This window comes from Natator depressus, chromosome 2, assembly GCF_965152275.1.
Source record: "Natator depressus isolate rNatDep1 chromosome 2, rNatDep2.hap1, whole genome shotgun sequence".
NCBI lineage: Eukaryota > Metazoa > Chordata > Testudines > Cheloniidae > Natator > Natator depressus.
Genome location: NC_134235.1, coordinates 70,208,220 through 70,221,538, shown reverse-complemented (window position 1 = coordinate 70,221,538; position 13,319 = coordinate 70,208,220). Strand labels below are relative to the sequence as shown.

General features: G+C 38.2%; 1 protein-coding gene across 3 annotated transcripts in view; it reads left to right on the top strand.

Moving 5' to 3' along the window:
- The window catches only part of SNTG1 (syntrophin gamma 1), an 814,219-nt gene that overhangs the window by 760,117 nt on the left and 40,783 nt on the right, over positions 1 to 13,319 (top strand). For all 3 annotated transcript variants that reach the window (XM_074944402.1, XM_074944401.1, XM_074944403.1), the window contains one exon: positions 5,379 to 5,471. In XM_074944402.1, coding sequence (XP_074800503.1) covers positions 5,379 to 5,471 — 93 coding nt within the window. The remainder of the gene's footprint in view (positions 1 to 5,378; positions 5,472 to 13,319) is intronic.

Here is a 13,319-nt window from a genome sequence, read left to right as displayed (position 1 = left end):
ATTCACAGAATCAGTTTCATCTTTTGTATGTACACTTTTAGTGTTGTATGTGAACTTCTTCCTACATCCCAATGAGGGGAGGAAAGGGGATGGGCAAGATGCCAATTCCATTACCTGAATTACTTTTAGTTTGCTCTAATTTTCTTTCAATAGTTTGTGACTTAATCCTTCTTCCCACAGTTTTGTTGCACATTTATCATCAAACACATAATAGATTTTTAGTGGTAGTTGAGAAGTGGCATGATTGGCCTCTACAAAGTGCCAATGAGTCTCATCATTCTGTGACGAGGAAAGAGCTAGGTTAAAATCAAAATGGGGTCTCATGGATGGGTGATCAGAAAAATATAAACGGGCACTCTCAAATAATAATTATATTGATATTTAAAATCAAGTCTCTATGAAGTCACATCACAAGCAAATGGGTAACTGCATTCAGTGTCTTATTTGCATATACAATTCACTTTGAATGCAAACCCATGTATATTTCAGATATTTCTGCATATGAGCCATCCATATGTTTTACATTTTAATTAAATTTGGGATTTTGTTAATTTTTCATTTTAAAAATATCATCCAAATGTAGGCTGGACTCTACTATAGTCACACTTATTGGCACAATTTCTCTACTGGTATAAATTAACATATTTCCATAGAAGTCAATGGAACTATGGCAATTTACAACAGCAGAGAATACAGTCCATAGAATTTATTACAAATATAGTTATTTAAAAATAAACCTAGTTAAGACCACAATTCAGCAAGGTACTTAAGAACTTGCCACACTTCTAGCATGTGAGAAATACCACTGAAGTCAATGGGACTACTCATGAGTCCCAGATAGGTACCTTGCTGACCTGGGACCCAAGTTCATAGCTTCTGCAGCTTCTAACACACAAGTAAAGAGCAAACTTCCCTTAGGAAAAAATAAGATTTCAGGAAGACAAATGAACAATAAAGCTGATAGCACTTTGCCATTAATATGTCATGCAATTTATAATACTGTAGAGGTGCCATTGTAGAGTATGTTATAGTTAATTAGTTTTCTATAGAGCAATAAGAAACATCCATGCGTATAATTAGATATTTAAAGAAAAAACAGAAGTCACATAGATAGTGGGGGAAAAAATCCTTTTCCCTGTTGTCTTATAGCATTTTTTTTAAAGTGTGAGAAGAACCCAAGACATCTGCAGCATTTATAGTAGTGTTCAAATTAACTGAAGTCAACTGAATGCCGCTGACAGTCTTTCTTGAAGTCCCTACTATTTTATGTTGAATGTTGCATTCCTTGCTTTATGGGCTTCCTTTATATACTTTCTTACTATTGTTCTTGTTTTTATGTTAGCTGTTCACTCCAGAAGATGAGTATTATTGTGTAGTCTGTCTTGTGATTACATTGTAAAGTTTGCCCCCATGGAAGTTCTGTGCTTGAAAAGTTGAGTTTTAAAGTCTGAATTGATTCTTGAACCAATAACCCAAGTGTTTTCAGGTTCTCCAAGCTTCAGAAATAGCTTACAATATGCTCACAGCACATCACGCCTTCCATAATTTAAACACCTCCTTGGAACTGTAGTGTGAACTGAGGGCGTAGGGTCTGAGGAACATAGTACTTTGGGCTGTCATCTTCTGGAGCTGAGCTCCTGAATTATTCATGAACCCAGTTTAAGATTCCATACTGTGGGAGTGTACTGGGACTGAGAGAGGAAATATTTTGTGGCTGTTTTTTTGGGACACATTTTTGACAAGGTTTCATGTTTTTGTGTAGGAAACCAATAATCAATGTGAAATCATTCCATGGTTTGTTATAGTTTTTAGTACACCTTTAAGGGTTTTCCTTAAACCTGTAATAACTTTGGCATTATCCATGTACCTGGGTAGTATTCTTCATTTTATTCTCTCCAAGTTCATGAAGGAGGAGCTGAATTAAAGATAGCAGAGTAATTCAATATGAGAAGACACCCAGAATAAATAGAGTTAACTAGGTTTACCTTTATCCTATAGTGCATATTCCAAACTCACTGCAACAATTTAGTAATAATGAATTATTACTTAGGATTATTATTTGTATTACCACAGTGCCTGTGAGCCCTAATTATCCTGGATCAGGACCACATTGTGCTCACTGCTGTACAAACAACAGAACAAAAGATGGCCCCTGTCCCAAAGACCTTAAAGTCTCATTTGGTCAAAGGCCATTATAAATTTTACCTGTTTTTATGTTTGTTTGTTTTTACTCTGCTAATTGTGTTTTAGATACCTCTGCAAGATTTCTAGGAGTTAAAAAGATGAGCGGAAACCTTAGGCTGAAGTGATAGATTGAGACTGATCTTCCATATGGGTGGAGTTGCTGATTATGCTGTTGGAATAGGAGGTCAGCTCCGTTAGAGCAGACTGTTATTCCCAGTCTGAGATACCGTCTTTTTGACAAATTTTAGTCCTCAGTGTAGTGTTCATGTTTACTTAAGGTAGCTGGAGCAATGTAAATAAAGCAGTTGTTGTTTTATACATGTTGTAGTGAGTTAATAATAGAACTCTTCCGCTACCAATTTTTGCTTTGCATGCAAAACCTGAGAGATTTTCAATATTTGGGAATTCATAAATCTGATCGAGTGTGAAATGTGCTACTTTATAAATGTGAACCCATTTTTTCCTTCAATGGGATGAAATGTTGCCAAAGCCAAAATCATCTCCCCCTCCCCCGCCCCCCATATTTGACCCATGGGGAAAAGATTTAATGTTTATAATATCATAGCATGTTTACAATACTTTTGCAGTGAAAACTGCCTCTCACTTCTGAAAACACAACAACAAATAAAATATGAAGGTAAACCTACAAAATGAAACCCTGATTTTTGAATAAAAGTGGGAGTTTTCTTAACATAGCATTAGTTAACCTTTTTAATGAATGGGACCACATCAAAATAAATTGCAGTTCACATGTTGCATGGTCAAATGGTTGAAGTGTGTGTGTACAACTTCTCCCTACAGGAAGGAACTAGAACTGCTCTGTCATTTCTCACTCTGTCTAGTGACTGGCAGAAAAATTTCATATCTGCCCTAATGACAACTAATGGAGATTTTACTTTAGTTTAGGTGCTAGAAGTCTGCATATTTGAAGCTGAAAGCCTTGAATTATGTGATGTGCTTGTACAGTTTATCTAACAACTATGGTATGTGTCTTGATGCAGCCATCACCATATTCTATCCTGGAGAGAAAAGTAGTGCACCTGTATATCAGCCAGCATATTAACTGAACAAGATGCAATTATTTCAGTTCCACAAAGTGTACTTAGCTTAAAGTTTTCAAAATGTCTGTGTTCAAATCCTAGAATAATATATCAAGTAATAAATGTTTCTTGCAATTTAAGAAGCAGGTGTACATGGTTCATCTTTTTAGAGCAGAAGAACCTTTCCACAAAGAAAATGTAGTTTGTGGTCCTTGTCTTCAGGGGGCTGCCCGTTTAAGTGTGCTTCAAAAAGTAAAGCCATTCTGTTCATAGCTGAAAATAAATAAGTGTGTGTGTGTGTGTGTGTTTATTTATTTAGGGTGCCCCTTATGTGGTACAATGTTAATGTCGAAATAGCACTTCATTCATGTAAATCAATGGCATTTACAGTAATAAAAATGTCAAAAAGATGTGATATGAATATCTGCAATGCATATTTTCCACAACCATCAAATACCCTAGCTCTTGACTTTATTGTGTTTGTACTATGAAAATTACTCTGTGTTTGTCATTGTCAGGTTTCCTGCTATATAACATATTTCAATGAAAATTGTTTAAAGATGCAATAATACACCAGGACACATATAACTACTAAAATATTAAAGGTAAGATTTTCAAAAATACTCAGCGTCAGCCTAACTCTGCTCCTCCTGAAGTAAATGATAAAACTCCCATTGTCGTCAGAGTTAGGCCAACACTGATCACTTTTGAAAATTCTATCCTAAGTTTCTATATTTAAGGAGACAATAAGGTCAACATTTCCAAACCAGGGTTTCTCAAAGTAAACCCCTAAATCCATATTCAGGCACCTAACTAAATATGGCCTTGCTTTTGGAAGCTCTGAACACCCACAACTCCTATGCTTTTATGTTTTGGGGCAAAAGTCTTAGAATTGTTAAAAAAACTCATGAAACAATAATAAAGATGTTCCAATTAACTTTAGTGAGCCCAGGAATTTACCTATGGTGTCCACATCTGGGGTAGCTCTGAAGCCAGCACCATGAGAAAAATAAGATAGTGTTTTGGTGGAGTGTTTCTTGGTAAAGAGAAATTTTAATAAATGCTATTTATTTAAGATTCATTGATAGTCACAGTTCCATAGAAATAAGTGTCTTCATAAAAACAGTACAAGAATAACCGATTTATGTCAATATTAATAATTAATATTCAGTCCTGTGACACAGCATGCACATTGTATTAACATCCATGAACTGGATGAAAATGAAAAATCCTTCAATCTGTGCTCTTGCTTAGGGTCTTCAGGGCAAAGATTTTGGGGAATTTAATTGTCTCTGACTTTAATCTGAAAAGTAAAATTCCCATAAAAATTTCCCACATTTTCCCTTGTGATGCAGCTGTGTGAAACATGGTCTTTTAAAGCACTTTGGTGCATCAGATTTTGACATAATTAAATATTTTTGACAAGGGAAATCAGAATTTGTGTTGAACATTGCAAGACTGCCATTACGAACCTGAAGCCTGCTTTGAAGTAGAGAGCTCAGTTTGATCAAGAAAATGTCACTAATTGATTTCTCATGTCGTATATCAAAATGCCATGTTCTTAAAAAAAGAAACCAAAGAACGAATGCCATTTAAAATGTCAAGGTTTTCTCATAAAAGCTTATGGTTAGAGCTACATATTGTCTGCTAGTCAACAATGAAAGTTCTCTTTTGATTGCATAAATTCTTTTTCACCATATTGTACCACTGAGGTTGAGCAGATAACAAAGAAGCAAACAGCATCTCAAACAGATTTTCTTTGCAAACACAGTTATTTATTCTAAGTCTGGATATAAGAAGGTTTAGTGATGGTACTCTGTTTTATCTTCTAAAATCATTGAAAAATCTGGCTATAAAACGAGACTTTCTTTTTATCAGTTGCTACAGTAATCCGTTAAAATTACTTTTGAATTATGTTTTTGTTTTTTCAAAATAAAATTAAAGGCTCCTTCTAAAGGCACAATTTCCTCTCTGATGTAAATCCACTAGTTTGAGCTACAACTGGGATGAAATTGACCTAATACATATACGCAATCCTTTCTCTGACAATAATTTTGAGATGTGTGCATTGGAGCAAACAAAAAGAATTTACTGGAGCTAACAGACAAGTGCAGTGCTACTTAGTATAGTAACTGTGTTTTCTGATTTTTACAGTGCAAGACATATGCCTGTGTTTTGGAGAGTCATCTTATGGGGCTTACTATTGACTTCGGCATGGGTTTTGTCTGTTTTGATGCTGCCACAAAGGTAAGATCTGAGACCTGCATCCAATATGGTATTAATATTCTTCTTCCAAGTATTATGTTTTGAGATGGAGAGTTAAGCCATCCTTGAAATGTGTTCTTTCAGTATTTTGGTAGGCCATCATATGTCAAATCCCTTGTACTTTTTTTGTAATCCTGAGGGGTTGTTTCTGAATGATATGGGATGTTGCAATCTGTAATGCAGTTGTTACAGAGAAGCCAGTGTCAACCCTGGTCAAATGTCAAATCCTCATACTATAATTTAACAGGATATGGATACAGGTTGATGTCATTCTCCTGGTGTTGCCTGGTTTTCATCAAATTTTAAAGCAAAATCATCCTGTAAGAATCCATAGTGGCGCAGGAATTCCTCAAAGAGAACCCATCATGCCCCATCTCCCATTGCACTGGTAGAAAGTATGATTATTATTGCAATTTCAAATCTGTATTATTTCATATTTATATGTGTAGTGTTTGTAATTTTATAATACAAAAAGTCATCACACAAATATCTTGATCAAAGTGTACCTCTTCTGGCTTTCCCATCAGGATAACACAGGTACATCAGCCACCTAAAAAGGAGCAGACAGCAGCCACTGGATTCAGCCACTGTCTGTATGCCTTGTAATATTCCCACCCAGCCTTAAAAAAAATCTACTCACTCAGTCACCTGAGGCGAGTAATTTGTTTTGACAGACAAGTTGTTTCATTATCATCAGTTTTCACATTATGATTATTATTGGCCTGATCCAAAGCCCACTGAAGTCAGATGGAGTCTTTTGACTGACTTCAGTGCACTTTGGATCTAGTTCTCATAGAGCTGCACCAAATATTATGAGTATCTTTCCTTGACTATTTGCTTGAATTAAGGAATTAATGTACTTTGGTCTATCCAAGTGTCCCTTTTGTATTCACTTTCCATGCACATCAAATCAGTTGAGTTTTGCTTAACAAAAATGTTAAGACTTCGAGATAGTGAGTTTTAAATGTGCTTTGTATGAGCATTTGTACATTTTGTTTGTAATTGCTTTGTGAGTTTGAGAGTGTCAGGGGAGGAGGTAGGAGAGGGGAGGTGAGAGGAGAAGGGAGAGAATCAGAGAGGGATAATGAGCCCCAAATCAATAGCCCTAGCAACAGTATGAGGCCGAATGAGGCAAAGAGTGGTCCTGCAAGAGTAGCCACAGCAATCTGCTGTCATTACCGTTTCCTGCTTGACCAGTCTTTTGACAGGAATCTGAGACTATGGGTTTGGTGGGGAATTTTAAAGCCAAGCACAAGTCCATATCCAAGTGTGGCACAGTAAATTATATGTGAACCTGTCTACCTCCCACCCCACCCCACCCCATCGGGCCACATGCAAAGGAAGAAAGGAAAGCACTAGGAAGTAAGAGTCACCAAGCAAAGGGGTAACTCCCCACCGTAGTGTCTGGGAATGGGGGCAGAAGTAGCAAAGGAAGAATGAGGGCTCAAAGTAGGAAGGGGATGGATAGGATCTTCCTGCTATCTATACGTGTGGCCAAGGTGAACTGATTTGCTTATCTCTGAATGGCAGTTGTCAGAGCGCCTGAGCCAGATGGTGGAAAAAATAGGCCCAGAAAAAAGGCCAGCAGACCTTGACAAATGTTGACAGATGGAACTGCCACACAACCTTCTTGATTTTATAACCTTGACTGAAGCTGGGATATATCTGGCTGCAGGTTCACTTGCTAGCCCTGCTATTACTCAGAGTTCTTCAGTTTATACAGTCCCAAAGCTGCAGTGCTAGGGCCCAAGCCCGCATCTGGACCATAAAGCATATAAGACGGCTAGGTGCAGCCAAAAGAGAAGGTGCCACTACCTTTGCTGCTACAACAATGAACACACACACACACACACACACATTTTGTAACAATGACTGGGGAAGAATGACAGAAAATTGCCAGCTAGTAAATGTAGTGCTCTTGGTGTATTGGGTCTGGATGGAACACTGCTTAACACCACAAGGAGACCAGTATCCTAAGAGATTTTCCATGCCCTGGCATGTGACCTAGGCAGTTAAATGATTAGACAATAATCTGACAGTACCTTTCACAACTAGAACCGCACATATACAGAAAATGTCTTTACGTGAATATAGTGAGAAAATATTTGCTGTAACCTCTGCACCCAGTAAATACATTTTACAGGAGCCAAATTATTCTAGGAAGAATCCCTTGAAAAAGGCTTGAGTGGATGAGAGAGTGAAATTTCTGAAATTCCATAATTCTATGTATCTGCACCTTCTCCCAAAATTATTGAGAGATTTAGAGCTCCAGAACTTCCACCTGATAAGAGAGATGTTCGTCCAATCAGAGAACACAAAGAATATCATGTAGCTTGTGTGACCCATCTCGAGCTAGCTGACACAAGCTCAGATACACCAAGTGAACTGTTCGCAATATATCCATAGGATTAAAGATGGTGTTGAATCTCATTAAAAATGTGTCAGGTGAATTTGAATAATGAATAAATTTAAGGAAATCTCAATCTATTCACAGACGTTCCGCACGCAGAAAAGTGGCAAAATTTCATGAGATGAATTTGCTCAGCCTTGCTCAGCCTTTAATTATTAAGGTGAGAGCAGGTGACTCAGTTTTGAGCCAGTGTTTATAATTTTTCAGGATAATTTTGCAAAGATGATTTAAGTTAAACTATTATATCTCTGCCTAGTGATCAAATTCATTTTGCTGGAGGGTTCAAATGAGCTTTGGCTAGGCAGGAAGGATGCAGATGGAAACAATGCAAAGCAGAGATTAGTATGCAGGGCAGCAATGTGAATGAAACTAAACTAAAAAAAACTTGTCCTATAAAAATGTAAATTGTAATTTTTTTAAAATTAGGATTTTTACAAAATTCCTTGTACTACTCCAACTGCCACTAGATATGTTCATTAATGAACATTGCACTGAGGAAAAATACTTTTTCCAATATATTTTTATTTTATTTTGGCACAAGGATATTAATAATTTAAAGAATACTTGACTTTTGTTGATTTTTAATTAAAAGATTATTTCAAAAAGAAATTAAATTCAGCTTCAGACAAGAGCTATGAGAACCCTTCACAAGAGAACCTATCACAGACACTTGAGTTCATTTGGGTGTTTCACTACCAGCAAAAATGCAGATATGAACCTATATATATGCACCTGTTTGCATATGCTTATCCCAGTTTTGCTTCCACTAACACATACAAGTCATTTGAGTCCGTTTCCACCAAGCAGACCCAGGCTCACATCCCTTTGCCATTTTCATTTTCAGTCTCCCTCCCAGATATTTCATCTTCCTGGATGTGGATTGGCATGCAAACCCCTTTCATATATTCATAGACTTTAAGACCAGAAGGGACCATTAAAACATCTAGTCATAGGCCATTAAATTTCATCATTTTAGCACTGTACTGAGCCCTCTTCTTTTGGGGCAGCTGCCAATCCTCCTCCTCCTTTCAGAGTATTTCATGGGTGGGTACCTGGATAGCCCACTCTTCTACCTGCCACATCTTCAGAGGAGATGGCTGCCTCCATCCCTCCCTAGTTTGCAGCATCAGAACCCAGAGGAGCTCCAAGGGACAGCCTGCTTCAGCTCCCCTAGTTAAAATTCCAGCACTTTCCACTAGAATATTTCATCTGATCTTCTTTGGTTTCTACTAATCCCTTGTGGTTTCCACTGCAGAATCAATAGGACTACTGTTGTGTTCTGAAACTTAATGCTTGGAAACAATAAAAAGCAGTCGGAAATTTGAACTGAGTGCCCCCAAATGCTCTGCTCTACAGGAGAAATACAGCTCCCTGAATTTGAAACACATCATACTCCAATTAACTGAAACCCCAAAGAAAATCTTTCTCAAACTTCTGTGGTTTGCTACCACTGAGAATTTCTCAGTTCCACTATTGACTTTTTTTCTGATAGGGCCTTATTAGGCTGTTACAGCTCCAGGATTCTATAGGACATTTTCATGCTAGGATGAGCCTTGATACTATTATAAAATGTATTTTCTTCAGTGTCTATGCTGAGCATATTTTAGTACCAATTTCATATTTGTATTCTTTGCTTATTAAGACAGGTCTTCATTAAACTGAGATCCCTTTTGCCTATATCTGATAATTCTCTGGCTATAAAGTTAAAGGTGCTATGATGTTTTCTCCAAAAGATTAATAACAAGAAACAAATTCAGAGTTCCTTATTCCATTTTTACTTGGACCCTAGTCAGACAAACATCCATTTAAGTCAGTGGGTGTTTGCCTGAACGGGAAATGAGTTTTTTTTTTTTTTAAAAGCAACACTTAAACTTGGGTATTAGAATAACTCAGGAGTTGGCCTGGCTCTTAAATTCATAATGGCTGTTATGTGTGCCCGAACAGGGCATCCATCTAGTCTAATAGGCTGTTTGAGATGACTGATTTCCTTCTTGCATCAAGATTTGTACTATGCTTCAAGACCAAAGCAATAGATAGATCATAGAATATCAGGGTGGGAAGGGACCTCAGGAGGTCATCTAGTCCAACCCGCTGCTCGAAGCAGGACCAATCCCCAATTTTTGGCCCAGATCCCTAAATGGCCCCCTCAAGGATTGAACTCAGAACCTTGGGTTTAGCAGGCCAATGCTCAAACCACTGAGCTATCCCTTCCCCCTAGGTAGATAACTGGTGAATTTCAATGCACATCTGTGCTTATGAATTTCCTACCCATTTGCAATTTTGCCAATGGTAAAATTTCATTACCAATCCCGCTGTTGGTGCTACACATATAAATAATATGTAATAAAAACTGATGAGAAACCAGCCAACAAGAATTAAAAAAATTAAAAACACACTGTATATATTAGCAAACTCAGAAACATACACAGTAGTTCTCATGGCAAGTTTGGCTTTTAATTTGTAGCACATTAATGTTTCTTAGAGCACATGTCCTTTTCCCTTCATTCGACTCCAGTGTCATCTTTTCAGCACATTTGGGAAGCCCACTTCTTTATTCTGCTGCATAGGGACCTTGTAACTCCTCATTTGTGCCCTACTAATCTGCCTCTTTGAAATGTGAAAACTACTTTAGATCCCACGGTCACCATGAAATGGTGAAATCCTTCCATTACATCCGACAGGCCAGATTATTCACCCCTTACTTGCAATGGTGAGTAGTCACTCAAGCAAATAGTCCTATTGAAATCAATTGGACTACTCATGGAATAACTGCACATCAGTGTGAGTAAGGGTCTGAGAATCTGGACCAGTATGATTAATAGTTCTCCAGTTCATTAGTGGACACTTATCCAGTTGTATTGACAGTTAAGTTATTTAAACAAGATAGCAGCATTTTAATTGTTTTGTTTCCTTACAACCTTAATCCCAAATTATCACACTTCCCATTGTTTAATTACTTGATTTTTTTTGTGGATTAATAAATTTTATTCAATATGATGGGCAAATAATGGGCTAAATTTCACAAATGTGACAAAGAAGAAAGTCTCTGTGTAAATTTACACTTCCAAGCCAAAAAAGCATAAAAAAATCTCCATGGATTGCTACATTGTCTAGTATCATTTAATGAGCAGAAATGTTTCAATTGTAGCCCTAACTCAGTGATATAGATTTTTCATCTGTATCAACCCTATTTAAACTGGATCATGTCATATTTCAATAAAAATATCTAGAAAACATTTTTCTGAATCTGTGCAAAAACTTACATAAATATGGAACCTATTTAAACTGTGTTATTTAAAATAAATCCATAGTGTGAAGTGATTAAAACAGTGTTGATATAAATCATATCATTTCTCTCTCTTAAATCTCTCCTGCTTTCTCTCATTCATTCCCTAGCTGACAGCTGAAAAACAGAGCCAACAGCAGTTTGTCTTTTTGACAGTGTATGTTGCTCTACAAACAAGCTATTTTGATTTGAATGAACAGACTTGCTAGTTAAATCTGATTCTTCCAACCTTACAGGAAAATAGCAATTACCTACCAAAACAGTTTTGTAAACCACCAAATAGCATTATGATGGCCCTACAAGATAAATAAGGAAGGATATAATTCTCTTGCCCCTTTGATATAGGAAAGTTATAACTCAAAGAAGTGTTTGTTCTTCTAAAGCAGTCTCTAGATCTAAAGTTCAAGAGCAAGAGATTTTTTTTTTATCATTCAAGATTTACAATGTAATGGAGCCCTACAATATATAGCTTAGTAATGATCTTAGCAAGTGTTTGATTTGGATTAAATTCTACCACATGCTCACTTGTTCACAGTAATGACATAGCTGTGGTGAAAAGGCAACCTGCTTAGTGGTTTATGTGGACAAATTCACAAGAAGTGCCAACTGAAATAGTCAGTATGCATATTGTGTAAAAATGTTTATTGTGCCAGTGGCATATATGTGAAGCTAATTCAGATGGTTCATAACTGTACTCACAGCATATCTGCCATTTGCAGCTTCATTGAGGAAAGTTTGAAAGCTTTTTTAAGCTACTTCATTAACATTATTTAAGATGTATGATGTCACACAGAATGCTGTTACTGAACTTTCTTTCTTTCTTTCTTTCTTTCTTTCTTTCTTTCTTTCTTTCTTTCTTTCTTTCTTTCTTTCTTTCTTTCTTTCTTTCTTTTTCTATTAAAATGAAGTTAAACAGAGCTCAAAAGACCAGTGCAGGATTCCTTCCTCTTGGCTGTCCAGGCACGTCTGTCAGACTACCAGCCAGTTGACATCTCCGCTTTTGCTACAGGCCTTCTTAGTCTCAGGCATCTAATTTAGATGGACCACTGAAGTCCCAGAGGCTCCTTTTCCTTTCTGTAGGCTCTTAGGATATGTCTAGTGTACAATTAAAATCCCGTACCTGGCCTGTGCCAGCTGACTTGGGGTCGCAGGGCTTGGACTAAGGAGCTGTTTAATTGTCGTTTAGACATTCAGGCTTGGGCTGGGTCCTGCGAGGTGGGAGGATCCCAGAGCTCACGCTGCAGCCCAAGCCAAATGTCTACACCACAATTAAACAGCCCCTTAGCCTTAGCTGTCTAATTGTGGTGTGGATAGACATACATCAAAGTTCAAGAGTGTAAGGCAAATGTTTTACTTTCGGTTTCAGTTTCCCAGCTGCTGCTGCCAGAATGTGTTTGTGGGAGATGTTTCCCTTGGTTCTGCAAAATTGCAAAAGGTTACATCAAGTTCTACATCTCTTTAATGTAATCCCAACTGAACATTTTGCTCATCACATCTTGGGTTCTTGATGTACAGTAAATGATCTGGATACACTTCTACATCCTTTCAGTGTAGCTCATTTTGGCACCATGGATCTTTCTAAATAGGATTGCCAACTTTCTAATCACATAAAACTGAACACCCTTGCCCCACCCTTCCTTGCCCCTTCCCCACAGCTCTGCCTCTGCTCACTCCATCCCTCCTTTTGTCATTCACTTTCCCCTACCCTCACGCATTTTCGCCAGGCTGGGGCATGGGGTTTGGGTGCAGGAGGGGATTCTGGCTCTGTCTAGGGGTGCATGCTCTGGGGTGGGGCCAGAAGTGAGGGTTTCAAGGTGCAGGAGGGAGCTCTGGCTGGAGGTGCGGGTTCTGGGGTGGGGCTGGGGCTGGGGATGAGGGTTTTGGGGTGCAGACAGGGGCTCCCGGCTGTGGCTGAGGGGTTCAGAGTGTGGGAGGGGGCTCAGGGCTGGGGCAGGGGTTGGACTTAGGGTTCTCTAAGAGAGTTAGGGTATGGGAGGGGGTGCTGACCTGGGCTGGGGGTTCAGGGTGCAGGCTCTGGCCAGGCGGCACTTACCTCAGGTGGTTCTCAGAAGCGACCAGCATGTCCAGCTCCTAGGTGGAGGGGACAGGGGCTCTGTGTACTGCCTGAGTCCAC